Source organism: Moschus berezovskii, chromosome 14 (assembly GCF_049115385.1).
Source record: "Moschus berezovskii isolate FMDL1 chromosome 14, NW_MosBer_1.0, whole genome shotgun sequence".
Lineage (NCBI taxonomy): Eukaryota > Metazoa > Chordata > Mammalia > Artiodactyla > Moschidae > Moschus > Moschus berezovskii.
The window spans coordinates 49,646,279-49,671,843 of record NC_142473.1 but is presented as its reverse complement, the minus strand read 5'-3'; the positions used below and the strand labels follow the sequence as shown (position 1 = coordinate 49,671,843).

Below are 25,565 nucleotides of genomic sequence, written 5' to 3'. Positions count from 1 at the left end.
TCATTCAGTCTTCTGAGGCAGCTAACACTCAGCTACACACGTCTGTGTGTATTTGACACCTCACCAGACTGTGAACATACCTAACGTCTTCATTCCTGTACTCACAGATCCAGGGTCAGGACCTGCTGAGGGGAAGTCTGTAAAAAACTGTCTATAGAAGAGATGCTGATAGCGACTCCCCTCAGAGCTTGGTTTAGGGAAAGATGTAAACAATCACAACTGTGTGGTTAGTGCTCTGACCTGTTGTTTGCAGAGGTTCTGTGCCCAGGGATGGACTTTGGGGTGCCACTGTATTCCCCTTCCATGCACTGTTTGTGTTCTATATATTGTCCCCTCCCCTGTTGCTTGGGCCATTTCTCTTATTAGTTTTGCCTATGTTAGTTATTTTATGCTAATACTGTGTAACAAATTACCACAACTTTAGCAGTTTAAAATAGTATACGTTTACTATCTTAGAGTTTCTGTGGATTCAGGAGTCCATGTACAGCTTATCTGGACATTTCGTTCAACAGTCTCTCGAGGGTACAGTCAAGGTGTTACCTGGGCTACATCCTCACCTTGAGCTCGGGTCCCTCTTCCAAGCTCATTGATGTTGACAGAATTTACCTTCCTGTGGTTGTAGAATGAAGGCCCTCAGCTTCGATAAGCCACGCCTCTCCACAGGCAGCCCACAATGTGGTGGTTGCTTCTTCAAGGCCGGGAGGAGAGTGCTTCTCTTTGGGAAGTGTTCAGTCCCTGTTTTTCATCTGATTTAGGTCAAGCCCACCTATAATCATCTTCCTTTTGATTAACTCAAAGTCAACTGATTTAGAACCTTTAATATTTTTTGGCTGCTCTGAGTCTTCATTGTGGCACCTGGGCTTTTTCTCCAGTTGCAGCGCATAGGCTTCTGATGTGGAACATGGGCTCTAGAGCATGTGGGCTCAGGAGTTGCAGTGCCTGAGCTCTGCAGTTTGTGGCACACTGGTTCTCTAGTTGCAGCGTGCAGGCATGGCTGCCCTGAGACATGTGGGATTTTAGTTCTCTGACTAGGAATCAAATCCACATCCCCTGCAATGAAAGGCAGATTCTTAACCACAGCACCACCAGGGAAGTCCCTGGGACCTTAATTACAGCAACAGAATTTCCTTAGTTTTGTCTTGTCATGTAACCTAGTCAAGCAGAACCATCATATTCACAGGGGCTGGCCTCACTCAAGGGGAGGAAGTTTGTAGGGCATGACCGTGGCGGTGGGAATCTTAGAATTCTGTGCATCCCAGCTGGTTCTGTTTCCTCTACCCACCTTCTTCCCACAAGGCTCCCATCTTCCTGTCTTCTAACTTTGGCCATGGGAACTGTGCCAACTCTGGAACTTCCACGGGAATTCTTAAGACTCAAGTCAGAACCTTTGTGTAGCCAAATACGGGATTATGGTCTAGGGAGGGTCACTAAAGGTCACAGTAAGAGTTTCATTCATACATACGCGCCATCTCAGAGAGTGTCTTTGAAAAACTTAGAAAGATAGGATATCATAACTTTGGAAATGTTGGAAAGTTCAATGTTGTGTCTTAGGAGATTTCCTAAGAAATTTCAACCATGAGTCTAAATCGGATGCTAGGGATAATAAATAAGGTGGAGTTGCTCTGTAATTAAGCCATTTTTTTTTTTTAGAGGTGTCCTCCAGTCTTTAGCCTTTATTTAGAAGTAATCCTCAACTGATGTTCATGTGAGGCCCACAATTCCAGGGATGTTGAGGAGTAAGGTAAAATTCTTAGAATCTTAACTCTAACCCACATAGACTCTCCTGTTTTTCTTTCTTCTTTTTTTTTTCTTTCTCTCTCTTTTTCTGTCTAACACATAATTGAGAATGCAGTGAGTGAAAGTTACTTGAATACAATTTAACTTATAGTTTAAAGTCACTCCAAGTCTTTGGTACTATAATTGCTATAAGTAAAAAAAGAAATTTTGCATTGCACTTGGCAACTTATGGCAAAGCACCACTGGCTGAGATGCCCAGACTAAGAATTTATCTAACTAACAGTCTTTGGCAGATTCCACAGGCTGCATTCTTGTGTGAATCAGAATAGTATTAACCTCTTTTTAACTTGTAAACAGCTTGTAAAGAAAAATTCTCAAGGCAGTCAAAACAAGTCATTATAGCATTATTTTATTTCCTGTTTTAGTCCAGCTCCTTTATTTGCAAGGGTGCTTGCAAATAACCTCCAGCAACCCTCTCTATTGAAGTAAATAACTCATGTCTTTTGTTAGATCATGTTTCAGAGAAGAAAGTGTATTGGTGCAAATTCACATGCCTCTGGGATCCACTCAGGTGGTATGAATTTGAGTGCCTCACATTCAAAACTGTAAAAGCAAACAAAACAAACAAAAATCCCACTGGACGCCAAATAAAACGTATTTGTGAGCCAACCCCCAAGGTCGATTAGTTTGTGATGAATGGAACAAAACATTAAGAGATGTATAGCTCTTCAATTGTAACAGAGAAGAATATCTCCCACAAAGGTGTATACACAGGTGTTAGCGCAAGAGAGTATGAGAGTACTTGTGTTTGTGTGTGTGTGTATGTGCACACACATACACACACACAGAAGCTGCATTCACAGGGCAGCAATACCAAAAGTGTGTGTCCAGCTTATTCTGTGCCGCCTACTGGAGAGCCCCATAGGTCACTGTGCTGCATTCAAAAAGGCCAGTGTAATTCTTGTGTACCCAACTGGAAGGCCTGTGATCTATGAGGACACCTCTAGGACCATCACACAGGTATTAAAAGAAGGTCCCAAAATTGTTTGTTTTTTAATCTTTATTTATTGTTTATTTGGCTGCACCAGGTCTTAGTTGCAGCACATGGCATCTTCAGGCTTCGTTGGGACATGCAGGTTTCTTAGTGTCGGCATGCAAACTCTTACTTGCAGCACATGGGATCTTAGTTCCCTGACTAGGGATCGAACCTGGGTCTGATCTCACGTTGGAAGCGTAGAGCCTTAGCCACTAGAGCACCAGGGAATCCCCCCTTAAGTTGTTTTAGCTGATGGCTGTTGGCTCCAGGTGGAGTGAACCTCCCCATTCATTCTCTGTCTGGCTCATTCATATGTTCATTCACTCAACAGAAGTCTAACTGAATCCCAGAGATATGTTGGCATTATGCCAGGCATTTGAGATGGAACTTTGACTAGGATAACATTCTTGTCCTCAAGAGGCTTGCAGCCAAGTAGGGAAACCATCTAAACAAACCCCAGAATAACAGATGGGGCGATGGCTGCTCTGATGGAGGGTGTCACAGAAGCACAGGGGCAGGCATTAGTGTGTGGACACAGCAGTCGCAGGGCAAGGGCTTAGTTGCTCTGTGGCATGTGGGCTCTTAATTCCTTGACCAGGGGTTGAACTTGCATCCCCTGCATTGCAAGGCAGACTCTTAACCACTGGATCACCAGAGAAGTCTCAAGCTGAGTTTTAATGTTGGAAAAGAACTAATTAAATGGAGAAGAGAGTAGAGGGCACTTCAAGCAAATGACCAGTGTAGGGAGGTACATAGGCCTAATCAGGCTTAATGTTCTGCAGACGTCTGGTGTTGGCGGAAGTGGTAGAGAGGAGATGAAAGAAACAGACAAAAGTTAAACTCCTTTGTTCTGAGCCTCTTCACCTTCTAGCTGTGGAGGATGAAAATACAATGAATAATAGTTGTTAATAGTTATTGAGTGCTCATGATGTACCTTGTAATCTTTAAATATTTAAAAGAGTCTTATTGGATTACAACAGGTAACTCTCACAGCAAACCTATGTGGTAAGTATTAGAATTAGTCCCCATTTTATAGATACAGAAATCAGGGCACTGCGTGAATAAATCATGTGAACTGTGAGGAGCTAATCCCAGAGGAGGCTTCAAACAAAGACAGGCTGTAACCGTCCCCACCGTGCTGTTTTGCTTACTCCTATGTAAGCATGGGAGTGTCCTGGCTCAGGTAGGTGTTTTCGGAAGATCATTCTGGCCCCAGTGTTCAGAATGGACTGACAGTAGGGGAGTTTGGGTGCTCTTAAGAGGAAGAGGCTGGAGCAAGGCAGGCCATCTCCAGGGCTGTCACAGAGGTCCTCAGGTAGAAGCCCTCTGCTCTGAGACTAAATGCCTGCACCCAGGGGCCTTATTATTGTGGGACGTGCATGAACACCATGTCACACCTCTTGGTCATTATTTGATGATTCAGACTCATAAACAAATTGCTTTAAATCATTCTTTCAAATCCTGGCCAAGAAGGGTTAATTCCCCTCTCCCTCTAACGCTTGGTTTTTAATTCCCTGCCTTTTTTTCACTTATTTTTAGACAATGAAATTCCTTTGCTTTCCCCACTGTTTGCTCAGTTAACAGAAGAGCCCCACCACATAATCCTGTGGTGGAAATCTCAGGTGCGTTCCTTTGGGTCTCATCTGATAAGTCACCATATCCTGTAATAGATTCTTTCTTCTGAATATCCCTCAACTTTATTCTTTACCTCTACCCCTCATGCGATGAGTTGACTCACTGGAAAAGACTGATGCTGGGAGGGATTGGAGGCAGGAGGAGAAGGGGATGACAGAATGAGATGGCTGGATGGCATCACCGACTCGATGGCCATGAGTTTGAGTGAACTCCGGGAGTTGGTGATGGACAGGGAGGCCTGGCGTGCTGTGATTCATGGGGTTGCAAAGAGTCGGACACAACTGAGCAACTGAACTGAACTGAACTGAACCCCACTCTCTCATCATCTCTAGTCCTGATTATTGTACAAGACTCCTAACTGATCTTCCTGTTCCAGGATTTCATCTTGTATCACTACCAGTGTTATCATTGCTTTATCATCTTTCAAGGCAACTACAACCAGCAGGGTAAAGCAAACCCCATAAAATAACATTAAGTCCTTTACAACTGACCCCAATCTAACTTTCTTTAAATAATTTGTTTTGTTATTCTCTCTGAAAGTAATAGCTGCTGATTACATAAAAACTACGGACATAGTATATACTGTATTTATTGTATTTACTGTTTTATAAAAGTAGATAACAAGCCAACAATTGAACACAGCACCTTTTTTTTAGTTGTTTAAAAAATTATTTTTTTATTGATGTATAAGTGATTCACAGTGTTTCAGGTGTACAGCAAATTGATTCAGTTTTATACATATAAAAATTTGGTTATATGTATATATTCTTTCTCAGATTCTTTTTCATTATAGGTTATTACAAGATATAGAATATAGTTCCCTGTGCTATAGAGTAAGTCCTTGCTTTTTATTTAATGCATAGATTACTGTCATGTCTATAAATCTCAAATTCCTAATTTGTCTCTCCCTCCCTTCCCCCTTTGGTAACCATAAGTTTTGAACACAGCAGCTTTGAACATTTTCAGCTTAGTCTTGTCCCAGTACTGTCTATCCCCATCTACCTGATTCTCTGTGCTATGTTGAACCTGCTATTCTGAAAGCTTACTTTCATATAGTATACTAAAGTATACTCCATGCATCTCTACACTGTTCATGCTCTTTCCCCAAGTCTAACACAGTACCTGGCACAGAGTAGGGTTCAGTATTTTCTGACACTGAGGAACAGTTTATTGGAAAGTGGAAGCAACTATTTACCAGGGATTCCATTAAGCCTCTTTTGTCTGGTATGTTGTCCAATACCCATGACAACTCAGCTAGGTAGACACTATTCTGACTTCTATTCAAAAGATGAAACTGTGACTCAAGAGTTCCTGCTATGTTGAAGACTAAGCACCACCCCCTAGATTCATCTCAGTTTCCCTATCTGCTCACAGTTCCCTTACCCTGACCCCGCACCAGGTATCTGCCACAAACAGTGCTATATGACAAACCACTTTGAAATTTAGTGGATTAAAACAATCATTGATTATTTCCCAGGAGTCCACAGGGCAGCTGGGCAGTTCTGTCAGCCTGGGCCAGTCTTAGCTGTTCTCAGCAGACTCCCTGGTGCAACCACAGTTAGTGGCATGTTCCCCAGGGGATGACCAGCTAAGGACGGCCTTAGCTGCAATGGCTTGGTTCTTCTCCATGTGGCATCTGATCTTTTGGAGGCGAACCTGGGCTTGTTCTCATGGTTGAGGAAGATGTCTGAAGGAGAGGGCACAAGCGTACCAAGATCTGGTTGCTTTCACCAAGTTTTTTTTGCAAAGCAAGTTCAAGTCTGACTCTGGAGCCCATCCTTCCAATAGAACCTCTAATAACATCCGTATGGGACTTGCTGCTTTTGGAAAGAGGCATTCATCAAGATGAGTTTTTAAGTTTGCAAATATCTATGTGAAGGCAATGGATGGAGCATTAGCATGCCCGAGGGGAGACTAAAGAACCTGTCAGAGGGCTGCTGCAAAGTTTAGGATGAGGCAAGCAAGTGCTGCACCAGCACACGTTGAGAAAGGATAGAACAGCATCAGTATGACTGATGACATAGGAAGCATTCATGGCAAACGGCAAAATGATTCTGCTTCCTAGCTAGATGAATGGGAACATGGCAGTATCACACCTTGACATTGAGAACATTTCCATCCTTTTCAGTTTAAGTAAGAATATTAAAGGGAAAAAAAATAACCCACTGTGCAGAAACCAAAACTCAGCTTAGTCTTTAAATAAAAAATAAAAGCAAAAAGTTCATAATTATAAACTTGAAATGCTTAAGATGTTGCAACAGTTAGATAACTAATGCATAACAGAGGCTGTTTGATTCAGAATTCCTTGGAGGACTGCCCAGTTCCGTGCTTCACTTGTGCATGAGTGTTGACCAGCCTGGATCCTCTAGGACAACAGTTCTCAAACTTTTATCTCAGAAACTCATTACATTAAAAAAAAAATTATTCAGGACCCTAGAGAGTTTTTGCTGATGTATGTTAACATCTCTTGATATTTAACATATTCACAATTAAAATAGAGAAATTGTAGTATGTGCCATATGCTAATTTAGGACAGGATATCTAGCAGTGAACATAGCACATTAGGCAAAAAGCCCTGACCTCATAGAGCTAATATTCTATGAGGGGGGTCAAACAATAAATATGTTAGCATGAAAATTTACAATATGTCAGAAGTTAAAAACTACAGAAGAAAACCAGCTAAGGTAAGGGGGTTATGGAAAGCTGGCCTCTTCTGAAAGCACACATGTGAAGGAGGTTGGCTGTGTTGAACTCCAGCTATAGAGACTCACAGTGGAAGCTGTGAACTGCTACTCACAGGTCTTCCCAGATTCTTCACATCCGTGCTGTTGAGCAGCACATAGCCATACAAACCAACAGCCATGCATCCTCTGTTTTCTTTCTCAGACTCGATGGCTAATCACCAATAAAGGGAAGCTGGCAGGGCTCTGTACTGGGTGCCATGAAATACTGTTAGAGTTAGGAACCTAGATAAACCTTTGATGTGGTTTTGCTGGGCTTCCCAAGTGGCGCTAGAGGTAAAGAATCTGCCTGCCAATGCAGGAGATATAAGACACAGACAGGTTCAATCCTTGGGACAGGAAGATTCCCTAGACAAAGAAATGGCAACCCACTCCAGTATTCTTGCCTGAAAAATGCCATGGACAGAGGAGACCAGTGGGCTACAGTCCACAGGGTCGCAAACAGTAAGACATGACTGAAGGGACTTAGCATGTGGTTTTGCTAAAGAGTTCTGTGAAACTCATCAAAATACATAGAGCACATATTGTACGCCAGGCTCTGTTTAAGCACTCACCCTGGATTCACAGCCCTTCTGCAGAGCCAGATCTTCCCATGGCTCACTGAGTACCATTCCATATAAGCTGGTCCTCCTGCCCTCCTGCCTTCCATCTAATCAGGCTTTCTAGACAGTGAAATAGCGCTTGCTATTGTCCACATGTACCTCTTGTTATCTGAATCTACTTGATTTCTAAGTTGGCCTAGCATGCATTGGGGTAGCAACTGACTAATACTACATTATCTGAATCTAACTGGTTCCTGAGTTTGGACAGTAAGCAATAAGAATTTCAATAGTGAGTGAGATATGTACCATGTCCCAGGCCCTGTGGATGAAAAAAAAAAAACAAACAAAGCATAGCTTCTGTGTAAAATGCTTGCAAGGAAACAGTGAGTAGGCATTTCCAGTTCAGCCCAAGAGTTGCCCTGGAAGAGGACTGCACAGAATGCTTTGGACACACAAGAAACAGCAAGTAGCTACTCTGCAAGAGTTAGAGATTTTGTTTTAAAGGACAAGAAGATGTATCCCATGTTAGCGAAGATGAGCTAAGAAAAAGTAGAGGCAAAGTCTCAAACTTGTGAGAGGCCATGGCAAGCTTGGTGATTACTAATTAGTCCAGTGCGGTGGGGAAGTGACAAAAGAGGTCAGAGGAAGGACCCTGGGTACTATGCTGACATATCAGAAATGTATTCTGTGGGAAACAGACTCACAGAGAATGAACTTATGGTTTCTGGGGGAATGGATGTGGGGAAGGCATAGTTAGGGATGATGAACATGTACACACTGCTATATTTAAACTGGATAACCAACAAGGACCTACTCTATAGCACAGGGAACTCTACTTAGTGTTATGTGACTGCCTAGATGGTAGCAGAATTTCAAAGGGGATGAATAAATGTATATGTATGGGTGAGTCCCTTCACTGTTTACCTGAAATTATCACAGCATTGACTCACTGGAAAAGACTCTGATGCTGGGAAAGGTTGGGGGCTGGAGGAGAAGGGGATAGTTGCTTCCACTTTCCAATAAACTGTTCCTCAGTGTCAGAATGAGATGGTTGGATGGCATCACCGACTCTGTGGACATGGGTTTGAGTGAACTCCAGGAGTTGGTGATGGATAGGGGGGCCTGGCATGCTGTGATTCATGGGGTCGCGGAGAGTCGGACACGACTGAGCGACTGAACTGGACTGAACTGAACATTGTTAATCAGCTATACCCCAATATAAAATAAAAATTAAAAGTTTATTTTTAAAAAGCTTAACTGCCACTAATTTCCAGGACATACCAAATAGCTTGAAGTTTTATAATTGACTACTCATCTGAGAGCTGTCATTTTTGACATCCCCACGTAACTGTCACTTGGTAGGTACTGACCAATGTTTATTAGCGTGAATACAGTTCAGGTGGTTGAAGGAGTCCAGATTTATTTACTCTTGGTTGCACTAGGTCTTCCTTGCCACGTGAGGGCTTTCGCTGGTTGTGGTGAGCGGGGGCCTCTCTTTGTTGTGGATCACGGGTTTCTCTTTGCAGTGGTTTCTCTTGTTGCAAACCTCAGGCTCTAAGCACATGGGCTTCAGTAGTTGCAACACATGGGCTCAGTGGTTGTGATTCGTGGGCTTTAGAGAGCAGGCTCTGCAGTATGTGGGATCTTCCCAGACTAGGGACCGAACCCTTGTCGCCTGCATTGGCGGGCAAATTCTTAACCCCTGGACCACCAGGGAAGTCCCAAGAAGTCAAAATGTTACCTCCTATTGGTTAACCTCAGCACTGTCCTGGCACAGGTGGGTGTGCCATTTAGCTTGCATTACAATGAGTATATAATGAAGGTCAAGGCCTAGTGGAAATCAGATCTTATGCCATCTTGGGCCTGGTCATTTCTAATCAGTTTTTGTCATATCCTCAATGTCATTCTTTTAAAGGTTGTGCTCTGTCCCCTTCCCTTCTGTCTCACAGGCTTGAGTCTGTCTTATCACTCAGTTCCCACAAGCTAATCCGTTACCTGACCTCTCTTTTTCTGTTTCTTGAATCTGTGCCCATTTTTTCACTCCCATCACTATTTAGATTTTTCTCATCTGGATTATACTTACAGACTCTCTACCTGTCTCCCTGTATCCCCTCTCCTCCACCTCTACCCCCAGTTAATTCTCTACTAATAACCAGCACAGTTTTCTTTTTTTTTAATCTTTATTTGGTTATGCCAGGTCTTTGTTGTGGCATGTGGGATCTAGTTCCCTGACCAGGGATCAAACCCCAGCCCCCTGCATTAGGAGCACCAAGCCTTAGCTACTGGACCACCAGAAACTCCCACATCACTCTTTTATAATAACTCTGATTGAGTCACTCCTTATGGAGGGAAACGTCTCACCAAGTCTGGAGAGTGTTACTATTAAATAAGGGGGAAAATATTAAGAACTTTCAAATAAGTGATATTTATAAATGAATTCACTCTGAGGCCTTGGGCCAAATTCTACCCTAATTGCTTGTCTACAATTCTGCCTGAGGGGTAAACCACAGATTTTGCTTCTCTGGTTTGCAAAATGTCAGTGTCTCTGTTAAATAATTTGCATCTTGGCTGGACTCAAAGGTTTTCAATTTATTTCATATCCTTCCTCAACCTTTTACTCCCGCTAATTATCTCTTCTAAGAGAGGCACAGCAGGGACTTTTAACTTTCCCTGTTACTCAAACATTGGAAGTATATTCCCCCCAAATTCCAAAAGTAGAGGAATTTATGAAAAAATTATAGACTATTCACCTGAATAAACTGTACAACAGCCAGGCTAAACCTCTCATTTTACAGGTGGAAAAGCTAAGGCTAGATTGACCAAGGGACTTTTAGAAAGTCACAAAGAGAACCAAATGGAGTTCAGACCACTGAGATCTCTGACTCCCAGTCCCAAGTTCCAGCTACAAGGGACAGGAGAAAGCTGAAGGGAGCACACAGAGGAAAATTCTGTGCTTTCTTTCCCAGAACTGTGTTTCTGCTCAAAACCACCTAGCACTCTCTTGTTTTGCTATTTCTTCAAGGATTCTATATTAGAAAAGAGTAGAAGGAGGAAGAAGAATGTTTGTATTAATTACTGCTGTATTATATTATTAAAAATATTTATTTATTTGGCTGTTAAGAATCAAGGTGTGTGCAGGGCCTGCCCTCCTTTAATACAGCCTCAGGTGGTCTCTTGATGAGCTTCTCAAGGTTATCAAACTGTGACCTTCTATTGAATGAAGAATGCTAACATCTTCCAATCTGATCAACCTAGACAGGAGGTTAAAAAGCAGAGACATTACTTTGCCAACAAAAGTCTGTCTAGGCAAAGCTATGGTTTTTCCAGTACTCATGTATGGATGTGAGAGTTGGACTATAAAGAAAGCTGAGCACCAAAGAATTGATGCTTTTGAACTGTGGTGTTGGAGAAGACTCTTGAGAGTCCCTTGGACTGCAAGGAGATCCAACCAGTCAGTCCTAAAGGAAATCAGTCCTGAATGTTCATTGGAAAGACTCATGTTGAAGCTGAAACGCCAATACTTTGGCCACCTGATGCAAAGAGCTGACTCATTTGAAAATACCCTGATGCTGGGAAAGATTGAAGGCGGGAGGAGAAGGGGACGACAGAGGATGAGGTAGTTGGATGGCATCACCGACTCAATGGACATGAGTTTCGAGTAAAATCCGGGAGTTGGTGATGGACAGGGAGGCCTGGTGTGCAGCAGACCATGGGGTCGCAAAGAGTTGGACACGACTGAGTGACTGAAATGAATTGAACTGAGCATCTTCCATTTGTTGGGGATTTTAGTTCTGCAGGAGAGCGCAAAGATACTATTATATGTATCTCTTGAAGTCAACCAAGACCCAGCCCCAAGGCTGCACTATTGTTTCTTGACTTTGCTCCCTCTTCCCTGTTTAGCAACTGTTTTCTTTGCCCTTTGGAATTCAGGGAAGGTCATGGAGGCTGGAGTCTCTTCCCTAGAAAGAGGGGACACAGAAAGTCCTCTGAGCCCAGGAGCTCCACAGGGTTCTATTCAGTTTCAATAGCTTGCCCCAAAGTTTGGTCCTGGCTATGGTGTGAGCCATGCAAGTCCTCTGGGAGCAGCCACAGATGGCATGACTGTTGGAAGGATTGACTCTCTAGGACTTGGCTCTCCCCAGCCACACCCCTGCCATATACTGTCTTGGTGACAATATTGTGTCACATTTTTAAATAAAATAATGCATTTGAAAGTATTATAAAAACCCTAAAGTGCTTTACAAATTATTATTACTTAAGACAGATCTGCAGTCAGAACTCTGGGTGTGCAGCACTATTTAAACCCTAGAAAAACATCTGCTTGAATGAACCTACCTTCCTTACTAATTCAATAGATGTTTATTGAACCCACAGAGCTCTCAGGCAGTAGAGTACAATAGTAAACATGAACACAGAAGCCTTGCTTTTGTGGATCTTATAGTCTAGTGGAGGAAAAGGACAGTGCACTAGTAAATAAAACAGATAACATAATTACAAAACTCAGTAAATAAGAGAGTAGAAAAACTCAAGGAAATAAGAGAGATGCTACAGTAGATCATTTTAAATTTAGATACAGTAGTCACAGGAAGCCTCTTTAGGAGATGAAATTGAAACTGAGATTTGAAGGATGAGTAGGAGCAGACTATGGAGGATCAGAGTAAAGAACACTCCCAGCAGAAAGAATTTCAAGTGCAAGAGCCCTGAGGCAGAAACAAACTTGACAGCTCCCAGAATAGTAGGAAAGCCAAGGTAATCTCCACAGCATGAGGCAAGGTACAGCAGGCAAGGTGGGAGTGGAGGGAGGGAGTGGAGGATCAAGTCCCAGAGGCAGGGAGAAGCCAAATCAGATAGATGTTTTAGGCCAAGTTAGGATTTTATTCCAACAGTGGCAGGGAAAAGCGTTTAGCAAGTCAGTCACATAATTCATGTTTTTATACAGACCACTCCTACTGCTTTGTGGAGAACATTCTGTAGATAAGCAAAAGTAAACTCAGAGAGACAAATTAGGTAGTGGTCCAGGCAAAAGGTGAGGATTCACAGAGTGCAGGGGGAAAGGAGGGCGTGGAAAGAGGAGCTATGGAAATATAGCGAGAATTTTAAGTATAACATCATAATTTAAAGATAGGTTTACTACCAGCACTTGCCAGTGTGGAGAGACGGAGAGAAAGGAATCAAAGATGACTTTTGGACAGGTAATTTGATTGATGATTTTTGCTTGAAATGGGGAGAGGAAGAGAGTTTGGGGAATAAAAGCAAGAGTTCTGCTTTGTACAGAGGAAGTTTGAAGGTAGCCAAGTAGGAACATGGAGTAGGCAATTGGATGAAAAAGTTTGGGGCTAAATAGACATCTAGATAAGATGTCATTCCAGACAGAAATTTTGATTTATTCATTATTCAGAATTTACAGTGCTATTCAGAGCCATGGGAAAGAATGAAGTTACTTGAAAAGTTATCGTAAACAGAGAAAAGAAAAGGTCTGAGGGCACAACACTTAAAGGTGGATGATAAGGGACCAGTCATGAATGCCAACAGAAAAAAAATCCAGAAAGATGGGAGGACAAAGAAAAGCAAAGGTGTTCTATAATTAAGAAAAGAAAGAGTTTCAGGGAGAAGTAGCAATCAGGTAATCAAAGTTTACTGAGAAGTTGATTAGGATGAAGACTGAGAATTGACCCTTAGGTTTTGCAACATGGAGGTTGTTGATGACCTTGAGAAAAGCTGATCCAGTGAAGCAGGCGGGGGAATTTAGACCTGTGGAGACCTGGAACTCATCTGAGTAGCTTAGGGCATAATTGGAGGTGAGGAACCTCCTCTTTTAAGGAATTTTATTATGAAGTGGAGCAGAGAAATGGGGTCACACTAGAAAGCTTCTAGGATGATCTGATAGCCTGGTTGTTTACAGAGGGGGAGGAAGAGACTGTTGGGCAGGAGGACGGAGGTAATTTCAGGTGCTAAGTCCCGTGTTGATGAGAGGAACAAGATTCTCTGCAAAAGTAAAGAGAGCAGGAGGGAAGGCAAATAGTATGGGTTCGTGTGCAGTTGATTAATAGATTGGTTAGCTGGAAAACTCATTCATTCAGCAAACACTGGCTTCCTATGTGCCAGTTGCTATCCCAGGGGCAAGATTCACAGCAGTGAATGAAACAGATAAGACAATGCTCATGCCCTCAACAAGTTTATACTCTATTGAAGGGAGCTGAACAATAAATATGTTAACAGATGAATTTATAATATATCAGATAGAAGATGACAAGCACTATGGAGAACAATGAGCTAGGGTAAGGGGGTTACGCAGAGCTGGAGAAGGGGGCTGCCATTTTTAATAGGGTGATCAGAGACCACCTTGATGATGAGGGAACATTTATGAGCAGACCTAAATGGAGCGAGGGAGGAAGGCATGTAGTTATCTTCAGGAAGAGGGTTCCAATCAGAGGGAACAAAATGTGCCAATTTCCTGAGGCAGGAGTGTGCTTGGCACAGTCTGAGGCACAGCAGCGAGGCCAGAATAGCTGAACAAAATGCTCAAAGTAGGGGAGTTTGCAGAAAACAAGGCGGGGAGGCAGTGGGCAAACAGCCCCAGATGGCCTGGAAGGTAGACCTGAGCTTAATTCTGAGTCAGATGGGAAGTCACTGGTGAGTTTTAAGCAGACAGGGGACATGATCTGACTTACATTTTTCAAAGATACCTTCAGCAACTGTGGGGAATGGCCTCTGAGGCCAAGGATGGAAGTGTGGCCACCAGGTAGGAGGCTGTTGCAGTAATCCACACCAGAGACGATATTGTTCTCTGACTGCATCTGTCTTCTTCGTGAGATCAGAGGTGAGATCTTCCTAGGAGAGTGAGGAGGCTATGATGGAGGCTTGAGGAAAGAAGAAGGTACGGTCATTGTGGGCGATGATCTGATTAAAGAACTGTGGTAGGGTTCCTCACCTCCAATTATGCCCTAAGCTACTCAGACCAGCTCCAGGTCTCCACAGGTCTAAATTCCCCTGCCTGCTCCACTGGATCAGCTTTTCTCAAGGTCACCAACAACCTCCATGTTGCAAAATCTAAGAGCCAATTCTCAGTCTTCGTCCTAATCAACTTCTCAGTAAACTTTGATTTCTTGATTGCTACTACTCCCTGAAACTCTTTCTTCTCTTGATTGTAGAACACCTCTGCTTTCTTTGTCCTCCTATCTTTCTGGATTTTTTTTTTCCCTTGGCATTCATGACTGGTTCCCAAATAGCTGGCAGTACACGCAGTTTGCTAAATGCTTACTCACCTCCAGCTCTGGGACTTCTCTGGCCATACATTTTTCCTCTTTGTGTCCACTGTCTCTCCTTTCACCATATATCTTTTCCTCTGACTCCATTTGGCCTCCAGTTGGAGTTTATTCTTTGTATTTATTAAGAACAAAATGACGACCCATTGGCACATCCAGCTTCTTATATTGAAGCTTTTGGAAAGATTTGCAGAGGCCCTTGGAATGTTCAGTTCTCCTCAAGAGACTGTTATACATTCGACTGTCACGCCACCACCTCGCCCTGCAGCAGTCAGTGAGAGAGACCCAGAGACTTGCTGAGCTTTTAAGACTGTCCTTTCCTACCTATGATATAGACCTCGGCAGGATTTGAGGGAGACATACAGGATTTCTCGTGCTTAGTCGGGCTACCACACCCTGCCTCTGTGACACTTCTCACCTCTCAACAGACTGTCTAAACAGGGCAGTCCCAGCAGCAAGCTCATGACTGGAACTGATGACCCACTTTTCCTAAAATGACGAGCGGCATTCATCTAATCTTGACCTATATCTCTCTCTAACTTGTTCACCATGAGAATCCCAAGACCCTGAGGTCTTCTCGAACATAGCATATGTAAGGGCCAGGTGGAAAGGGCATACACCACTTCCGTCCACATCCCATCGGACAGGACATAGATCAATGGGTGCAGCTTATGTACAAAGACGGCTGCGAATGTGTGACTGGAGAAGAGGAAAATGAAATGGCACTTGATGAACACAGACATTTGTCTCTGTGGCGACACAGAGATCAAGGGAGGGCTTCTCTGGTGGTAAAAAATCTGCCTGCCGTGCAGGAAACAGGGGTTCGTTCCCTGATCCAGGAAGATCCCACATTCCGGGAAGCAACTAGGTTTGTTCACCACAGCTGTTGAGTCTGTGCTCTAGAGCCCAGGAGCCACAACTGCTGAGCTAATGCGCCGCAACTACTGAAGCCTGTGTGCCCTAGAGCTCACGCACTGCAACTAGAGAGTAACCTCGACTTGCTGCCTCTAGAGAAAAGCCCGCACAGCAACAAAGATCCAGCACAGCCAAAAAATATAATAGAAATAATATATATATTTAAAAGATCTAGGGAGAAAAAAATCTTCAAGAAGGAGGAACTAATCAATATTGCTATTCTACAGAAAGGTCAGCTAAGATACGGACATAAAAGGTTTAAGTTTTCAGTTAGGAAGTCCCTGGTCATGTTATAAAGGGTCATTTTTGTGAAGTTATGGTGAAGTGAAAGAATGGGAGGTGAAGAAATGGTTGCAGAGAGGACAAACTATAGGAGAATCTAGTTCTATAAAATGGTAGAGTGAAGTTAGTTGGAAAAGGTGTCTAATTGTGAGAGAACTGATATTCACAAGCTAAAGAACTAGTAGTGAAGGAGAAATCTGAGATAGAAAGGGGAATCATTCATGGAGGAAATCTAGAAGGCAGGAAAGGATGAGACAGGAGTGCAGGTGAACTAATTAGTCTTCACAGGAGGAATGACATGGCCGCTTCTAAGATATGTGGGAGGGTGGCAAGGTTAGGCGTTGAAGAAAAGTCTATAAGTGAGGAGCAGGAAGTCAAGGAAGTTCATGTCTAATAGTATTTATGTTTGCAAAGGTGTTATTATGAAGGATTGATAGGCTAGTTGTGGGGCAAAGGGAGGGCTTGAAGATAGCTGCCATGTGGAAGATGGGCTGAGCATGGAGAGCAGGATAGTATTTAGGGCTCAGTTGACGTTGGAGACCCCTTAGTGTAATGACACCAGTAGGCACCAATGTGAGATTTTCTCCACCAACACACAGCTCTCAAGGGCAGAGGCAGATCTTTGAATTGATCTAGGATCAAAGAAGGAAGGATTTTTTGAGAGAGTAATAGTCTGAGTGGCAGTGAGGAGCTAGAGAAATGTCGGCCCCTTCTTTTTCCTTCATCTTCCTCCACCTAGTTTAGATCCTTTCATCCTGTTTGGATTACAGAAATACCTTCTGCTTGGTTTCCCTGATTTTAGTCTCTTTCCCATATATCTATTGTACACATGACTACCAGCTTAATTAGTCTTGTAGAACAGTTTGGCCATGTTTCATTCTTATTCAAAAGCTTAAGTAGCCCCCTACCTTCCTGGAGAATTAAATCCATATTCCTTAGCTCCACCCTCAAGGTTCCAGGCACAGAGCTGATTTCAACTAGTTTGTTTTATGCATCTAGTTTTATACACAAAGGATTTAGCTTATACTAGATGAAACTCTACTACTTCACTGAGTTTGAAGGACTTTCCCAAATGCAGTTTTGTTAACTATTGGGAAAGCTTCTCCCACCCCTGTCAGAATGTCCTTCAAGGGCTAACTCAAAGGCAGGTTCTCCTCTGTATCAAATGATATGTCTCTTCTCTATCCTCTTTTTTGAAAAAAAAAATTCACTTTAAGCTTTATATCTAGAGTCATGCACCTATTAAGCAAGAACCGTGCCTAATTTATCATTGTACCCCAGTCCGTTGTACCCCCAGCTCATAACACCTAGCTTAGTATCTTGCTTTTTGTTGGTATCCAAAGTCTGCTGACTAAAGGCACGCATGCATTCATGAGTAAATGAGTGTTCAGTCAATGGACATGAATTTGAGCAAACTCAAATTTAGTGAGATAGTGGAGGACAGGGAAGCCTGGCACGCTGCAGTCCATGGGGTCACGACTGAGCAACTGAACAACAACAGCGTTCTAGTAGGGTTAAGAACCGGAATCCTTCCTGGAAGTTCATCTTCTCAAGTTGTAGGTTGATATTATAATTGTTATCCTTAGTACTTAGCACTGTTCTAAGACAGTACTGTAAGCCAAGTATACAGCAGAAACCTAGTAAAATCTTGGCAAACACAATTGAATTAGGTGGTTCCATACTCAGTGTGTTACCTCGAATTGCTCTGGAGAATGAACAGGGTCTGCTGCTGCTGCTAAGTCACTTCAGTTGTGTCCGACTCTGTGCGACTCCATAGACGGAAGCCCACCAGGCTCCCCCATCCCTGGGATTCTCCAGGCAAGAACACTGGAGTGGGTTGCCATTTTCTTCTCCAGTGTGTGAAAGTGAAAAGTGAAAGTGAAGTCTCTCAGTTGTGTCCGACCCTTAGCGACCCCACGGACTACAGCCAACCAGGCTCCTCCATCCATGGGATTTTCTAGGCAATAGTACTGGAGTGGCTTGCCATTGCCTTCTCCGGAACAGGGTCTAGGACACAGCAAATAGTTGTTTATATCTTGATTTGATAACTTGACTAATGAATGCTCTTATAACCGGACAGCAACTCCCTTCACAGACTCAGTTATTCTTTAAAATCTTTGATTCATTGAATCCTACAATCGCTGACTGATCTTTGTGTGATAATTTAATATTAGACACTGAGGGGAAAAAAAAAGCAATCTGTGAGAAAAGCAGACATCTCATATGTTCATAAAATAACCTCTCCTTTTCCTCTTTTGTGGCCAGGCTGTGACAACATGCTGATGGGCGTAAAGTCTCTGAAAATAGTGAAGAAGACGATGGACACAGATGGCTCTTGGATGAAAGATGCTGTCAGTGACTCTCCAAAGGTTTATGTCTTCATTGGGTCCAGAAACAACACTGTCTGGGAATTTGCCAATATACGGGCCTTCATGGAAGATAGCACCAAGCCAGGCCCCCGGAAGCTGATTCTAACACATTCCTGGCAGGGAACAGGCCAAGTGATCTACAAAGGCTTCCTATTTTTTCACAGCCAAGGGACTCCCAATGAGATCATCAAATATAATCTGCAGAAGAGGATTGTAGAAGACCGGATGCGTCTCTTTGGAGGAGCAGGCAGAGCCCTGGCCTACCAGCACTCCCCTTCGACATACATTGACCTGGCTGTGGATGAGCACGGGCTCTGGGCCATCCACTCCGGGCCAGGCATCCACAGCCATTTGGTTCTTACGAAAATTGAGCCTGACACGCTGGGAGTAGAACACTCATGGGACACGCCGTGCAGAAGCCAAGATGCTGAAGCCTCGTTCCTCTTGTGTGGGGTCCTCTATGTGGTCTACAGTTCTGGAGGCCATGGCCCGCATCGTGTCACCTGTGTCTATGATCCTCTTGGCACCATCATGGAAGAGAATCTACCCAACTTGTTCTTTCCCAGGCGGCCGAGAAGCCATTCCATGATCCATTACAACCCCAGGGATAAGCAGCTCTATGCCTGGAATGATGGAAACCAGATCATTTACAAACTCCAGACCAGGAGAAAGCAGCCTCTCCAGTGACGCATTGCAGTGGGGCGGGAGATGGCCAGGGATGCTGCGCTCCAGGATGGGGGGCCAGGGCCCCTCTGAAATACACTGTAGTATTAATATATTAATAGCATCCCACTAATGGCACACAGGGAGATGAGGGGCTACAAGTGGGGATGCACACATATCCTTTTCTAGGTGGTACTGCCTTTGGTATCTTCTAAGAGCTTAGATGACAGTCTGTCATTCAGGAATTTTCAGGATCTTCCATTACCCATCCCAACGCCCTGGTGCTCAAGGCCTTCCACATCCTGATCCAGCTTACTTCCAACCTTTTCTTTTTAGTAAAGCATTTTAGCATGGACTTTAATAACTTTCCCCACTCTCACCATCTCAGCCATTAGAAATGTAGGCCACACCCTCATACTCCTGGCTTTTCTCCCCTCTGGCCTTTGCCCAAGCTCTTTCCTCTTTTACAGTTGCCTATTGATATTCTTGCCTGGAGAATCCCAGGGACAGCGGAGCCTGGTCGGCTGCCGTCTATGGGGTCCCACAGAGTCGGACACGACTGAAGCGACTTAGACTTAGCATTGATATTCTTGGGCTTCCCTGGTGGCTCAGAGGTTAACGCGTCTGCCTCCAATGTGGGAGACCCGGGTTCGATCCCTGGGTCGGGAAGATCCCCTGGAGAAGGAAATGGTAACCCACTCCAGTATTCTTGCCTGGAGAATCCCATGGATGGAGAAGCCTGGTAGGCTACAGTCCACGGGGTCGCAAAGAGTCAGACATGACTGAGCGACTGAACAGAACAGAACAGAATTGGTATTCTTCTATTATTCACTGCCCAACTAAAGTACTCTTTTTTGGATTAATTTTTATTGGAGTATAGTTGCTTTCAATGTTGTGTTAGTTTCTACTGCACAGCAAAATGAATCAGCCCTACATACACATGTGTCTCCTCCCTTTTGGACTTCCTTCCCATTCAGGTCACCACAGTGCATTAAGTAGAATTCCCTGTGCTATACAGTATGTCCTCATTAGTTATCTATTCTATACATAGTATCAATAGTGTAAAGTAACATTTCTTGTTGATGTTTAATTTTGATTTCCCCTGGTACTGTCTCTATACCAAGCAAGGCGGTCGTAATAAGAAAGTGAAAATATTACCATTTGAATACCACTTTCCAGTTATAAGTGTCTGCACCTGTGTTAGAACTCCTCTCACCCTTATGAGATAGATGGGACAAGCCTTTATAGACAGAGGGTTTCGGTGAGCCATTTAAAGTACTGAAGCTACAAAAGGAAAGAGCTAGAAAATACCGCAAAGCCCATAATCTTGTCATTGTCCAAGGAAGCATCAAATATATGTTTATTCACCCAACCTTTTCTCAGCAATTTGTTAATCATTTCAGCCTAAAAATAATGGCCTGCCCCTTTAGCTAGTTTCATGCTTGTACAAGACCCTCCTATAGGCCTTTGAAAAGCTACTTCCTCCAGAAAACCAGCCTAAGGGTGAGGACCCTTCTGTAGACTCATCTTGCCTTACCTTCCCCTGCTGCTTTCTTCTTGCCTGAAACACAATAAAAGTGACACCAAGCAAATAAACCTCATCACGTTCTATTTGCCTACATGCCCTCAGCATAAAAGTTTCAGGGAGTGCTGCCTGTGCCTGGATTTACTGTGACCAATCCCCAACTCACTGAGGCCTTCAGTAAGTATTCTGGAATCTGGATGGATGCCAGATAGCCGGCAAGGGACTCCCTGCCACAGCAGGCGTGCCACGTGGCCCAGGGGATAGAGGCCACCTGGGCCTGTCTGGAGGGGCTTCTTCACTCTTTCCCACACATTTGTTCACTGCAGGCTGGTTCGGGTCACAAGTGCAGGCTGTGGTGCCCGTCTGTGTCATGTGCCGGGGCCTCTGTCTTCCCAGGTTGGTCACATGAGAGGGTTTGCTCTGTGTGTTTGCAGCTGTTTTCCAACTCTGCCAAGCCCAGGCTGGGACCATACGCAGTGAAGAGAGGGGTGGTAGTTTTTTCCTTTTTCTTTTCCATAGCATTTGAGTAGCTGTTTGGCAGAATGGAATTGCTAATCCCATGGACGTAGCACAGTTACCCACAGTTCTAACAGAGGGATACAGAGAGCTCAAATCCATTGTGGAATGAGGCAGGTGTGAATAAATAAACGTGGTGATATTACCCATTCCATGGATTGGAGGACATTTGCTGCCCCATGGGTAAAATAACATTACCTGTTTCACAGGGAAAAGGAATGTGCCTCACAGACGAGGGTAGCAGGGGATTAATCAGAGTGGGATTACACATAAATCCTGCATACATGGTTCCTTTGGAGGCGCAGAGAGGCTGCCTGTGATGTGCTGTCTACCATCATCTGTGATATGCTTTGCTTTGACAGTCATGCAGGGCACACCTGCCACTAACAACCTACTCTCATGCCTTCAATTTCTGCATCTAGAATCACCATTTTAGGTTAAGACATTTTCTCCCGGAAGCCCCCGTTAATGGGGCGCTTTGTTTCCTGGGAGCCAGGGGTAAACATGTAGGTCTGTGGACACTTCTTGGGCTTCTTTCAGATGAACTTTTCAGTTCTGTTCTCTTGTTGGATTTTACTGAGGATTGAAGCTCCTAAGATCTAGACCAGTGGTTCTTAAACTTGACTGCACCTAAGAATCACCTGAGGAGCTTTTAAAAATCCTGATGCCAAGACATACCCCCAGACCATTCAATCAGAGCCTCTGGAGGGGGGACCAGACAGTGCTGTAATTTTTAAGTCCCTTCCCCTAAAATGGTTCCAAAGTGAGAATAAGCTGGAAAGTCAGTGATTTACACCATTTTAAAAATTTTGAAGTATAGTTCATATACAATGGTGTGTTAGTTTCAGGTGTACAGCAAAGTGATGCAGTATATTCTTTTTCACATCCTTTTTATTATAGGTTATTACAAAATATTGAATATAGTCCCCTGTGCTATACAGTAAATCCTTGTTTATCTTATATATATATATATATATATATATATATATATATTAGTGTGTATCTGCTAATCCCAAACTCCTAATTTATTCATCACCCCCCTTTCCCTTTCAGTAACCAGAATTTATTTTCAATGTCTGTGACTTACACCATTTTTGAAGATGATTTTTAAAAAGTAATTGTATAGTTCTAAAGAACAGACTAGCATTTTCTGAGGACTGTGGGTCCACTAGGGCAATAACATGTGGGATTTGGAAACACCCATGAACTCGTGTGAACCATGGCAGCCTCCTCTATAAAAGCCTCTGAGCTGCTATTTTAAGGAAGTGAAAGAGAACTGATGAGTGTCCTGTTGTAACACAATTCTTGTGGGCCCCAGCCTTCTTCTGCTGGCTTTGCCCTTGGCCTGCCTCTGGCCAGGTTCCTGCAGTGACCAGAGTCTCATGTTTGCCAGGGTGGCTTAAGTTTTGTTCACATGTACAAGTCTTCTGGGCACACTGGTAATTTCAGACCATCAGGATAATATAAAAAAAGATGTGTCCTGTGGAGTTGATCAACAATCCAGCCTGTAGAAATGTAGATAAAAACTGAGGTTAGGGAGGTAGTGACTCCTGCCAGAACTGGGGACTATGCCAGAGTCCTTGGTTTCGATGCCATCTGAGGCCTACAGGGATTTTAATCCGCTGAACTGAGCAACCAAGTCTTCTGGGCCCAGACAGGGCAACAATCTAGCAGTACCACCAAAGGGGATTCACGCCCTACACCAGGGGAAGGCCTTGGACTAGGTCCCCAAAGGCCCAGTCCTGCCCAGATCCTACTTCCTGTGCTCAGCAAAGCTTTTGTTGTGCCTGTGGAACCCCCGCCTAAATGCTGGGCACAGGACAGGACTGCTTGTCCCTAGCTGTTCACAAGAACGGGTGCTGGCGCCTTTGTTTGGCGCTGACCGCTAGAGGGACCTCCACTCCAAGTCGCGGGGTTCGAGAGCGGCCAGATCCTAGGGTGGCTCAGTCTTCCGAACTGGGGGCGTCAGAGACAAAAAATGAGATTGCCTTCAGGCCAACTTCAATTTGAACCAGATCGCCTGTGCCCAGAAGTCCGCACACCCAACGGTTGCTGCCCTGGGACTGCCTCTAAAACATTCTTTCTATGACATCTCTTTTTGCAATTCTCGACACAAGTTCCCTTTCTGCTTTTCGCTTTTATTTCCTATGGCCAAGGAACGGTGCTCAAAGGCTGGAGAAGCCCAGGGAACGGGGAGCCGAGGACCGCCAGGCGTCACCCGGGGCCGCAAGGGTGCTGGAGAGGGAGGTGACAAGAGCAGGGGCGGGGCCCTGAGGGGTGTGGCCGCCAGGGAGAGGCGGGGCTTAGGGGATGGTAAAGTTGGCTTAGGAGGCGGTGCCGGAGCTGGGCTGGGCCGGCGGGGGCTAAGCAGGTCCGAAGGGGCGGGGTTGATGAGGCAGGTCGCTAGGGAACTAGAACTCTGGGCGGTTGGTCCCCTGCGGGCTGCCACAGAGACTAGAGGGAAGGGGCGTGGCAGAGGGGCGGTCCCGGGGGAAGGTGGGGCGGTCTGGGCGCGGGCGCTCCGGGACCTGCCTCCCGAGTCTCCCGTGGGTCTCCGCCCCCGTCACGTGGGCTCCGGACGCGGCCGCTGCCGGTCGGTCCGCTGGTTGGTCGGTTAGTTGGTCGGTGGGTCAGTAGCCTGCTGCTTGTTTCTCGGCTCTCGTGTACGGAGGTGGGGGGGACAAGTGAAAGGCCCGCACACCTGAGCTGTCCGGAGAGGAGCCCCGCACTCAGGTCAGTGGGTTCTCCCCACGCCCCCCGGGCCCACTGCGCAGGCTGAACTGGGAGCCCCCGCAGGGGAATTGCCTTAGGAACCGAGATCCCCGAGTGTGTCCCAGACGCGAGGCCGGGGACCCTCCTCCCCTTCTCTTGCCAGATTGGGAGGAGAATATAACTCCTGGGGATTTGCTTCGCGTCTCCTCCCAGTCCTGTCCGGAGTCTACGGACCGTCCGCGCCCCTACAGGTGCCGGGATGGCCCTGGAGATGCGCAGGGTGGCCGGTCATCCCAGTTGTGTGTAGTGTGTCAGAACTCTGCTCAGTCGGTTGGAGCAGCGGCGTAGTCTAGAGAGATAGCCCAAGGTGGTCGGGAAGCTTACGGTCCGTTTTGCCCAAGCAAATCGGTGTTCCACAGAGCGTGCGTCCAGCTACAACGCCTTAGCTGAAATCAACTCTGTACTGTAATTGGAAAAATGCAACACGCTTTTCCAAACCTCAAGCCACTGCGTCCCAATAGATGGCAAGAGGGGGATGGTTCTGTTTGAAAGAGGGTTCCTCTCCTTCATGACATCCTGACTCCAGACCTTCACTTGTTCCTCAGATGAAAATTAGATTATATATTTAAAGACCAGGGCTTCCAAAGTGTGCATAAGATCAAAACAGGCTCTCTAGCCAGCATTTAGTCCTCTTAAAAAACAAATCCAGAGTATTTTTACTTTTAGAGCAACTGGATGTTTGTTTGTCTCCCTTTGTATATTTTCGTCCACTTCCTGTCTCATATCTCTTTCTCCCAGCTCCTTAATCAATTATGCTACAAATCTGCAATGTTACCAAATTTTATGTTGCATTCTATGAAGTTTAATGCCCAACAAAGGCAGTTGGCTGTACACAAAATTCACCTTATGGGTGTTCAGTCTTTGATTGTTATTTGTACTACATGAAAAAATACTTGATTTAGGGGTTATTTCTTTTTTCTTGAGGCTTAGGTAGTCTGTATGTAATCTGCTTAAATTCATATTTAGATGACTTTGAAGTGGGAGATGAGGGGGACTGGTGAACTTTTACTACACTTACTCATAACTTTTACTTAATAATACATTATTGTTAGTATTACTTGAGATTCAGTGATGTGCTAGTTATTAGCGTATTGCTACTACAGAGATAAACAGCATCATGGTCTCTTTACTGGGTCAGCTGTGTGCTACAGGTGCCTGAGAAGTAGAATGAAATAAATGCTATGAAGAAGGTAAGAGCAAAGCATTGTGGGAATTTATCTTTCCTCTGACTGCGTAAAACCTGGGATAATTTCAGGAAGGGGGTGACACGTGCATGGTGGACCTCGAAGGATTTCTCCAGGCAGAGGTAGGTAGAGAGTGACCTGCCCTGTGAGAACTGTGTAGGCAGGCAAGCACTTCATAGCCTGAGAAGTAGCAAGTGGCCCAACTTGACTCCAGTGGCAAGTGAGAGACAATAAAGCTGTTGCTGAGGAAGAAACCTGTTCCCAGCGGACCATGAAGGCCAGGTGGAGAAGTCTGGGCTTTGAAATCACGAGCCTCAATAATGGCTTTAAAGCAGGAGATTGATTGATGGTTCTCTGAATTTGAAGTCTGGGACCTTGGCCCT

General features: G+C 44.6%; 2 protein-coding genes across 2 annotated transcripts in view; both read left to right on the top strand.

Annotated features, from left to right (window-relative positions):
* OLFML1 (olfactomedin like 1) overlaps positions 1-21,580 on the top strand; it is a 29,077-nt gene extending 7,497 nt beyond the window's left edge. Inside the window, exon 3 of the mRNA XM_055423453.2 lies at positions 18,419-21,580. Coding sequence (XP_055279428.2) covers positions 18,419-19,209 — 791 coding nt within the window. The 3' untranslated portion in view covers positions 19,210-21,580. The remainder of the gene's footprint in view (positions 1-18,418) is intronic.
* A 2,204-nt stretch (positions 21,581-23,784) lies between these two features.
* PPFIBP2 (PPFIB scaffold protein 2) overlaps positions 23,785-25,565 on the top strand; it is a 167,664-nt gene continuing 165,883 nt past the window's right edge. The window contains exon 1 of the mRNA XM_055423442.2: positions 23,785-23,959. The gene's annotated coding sequence lies outside the window, so the exon portion shown is untranslated. The remainder of the gene's footprint in view (positions 23,960-25,565) is intronic.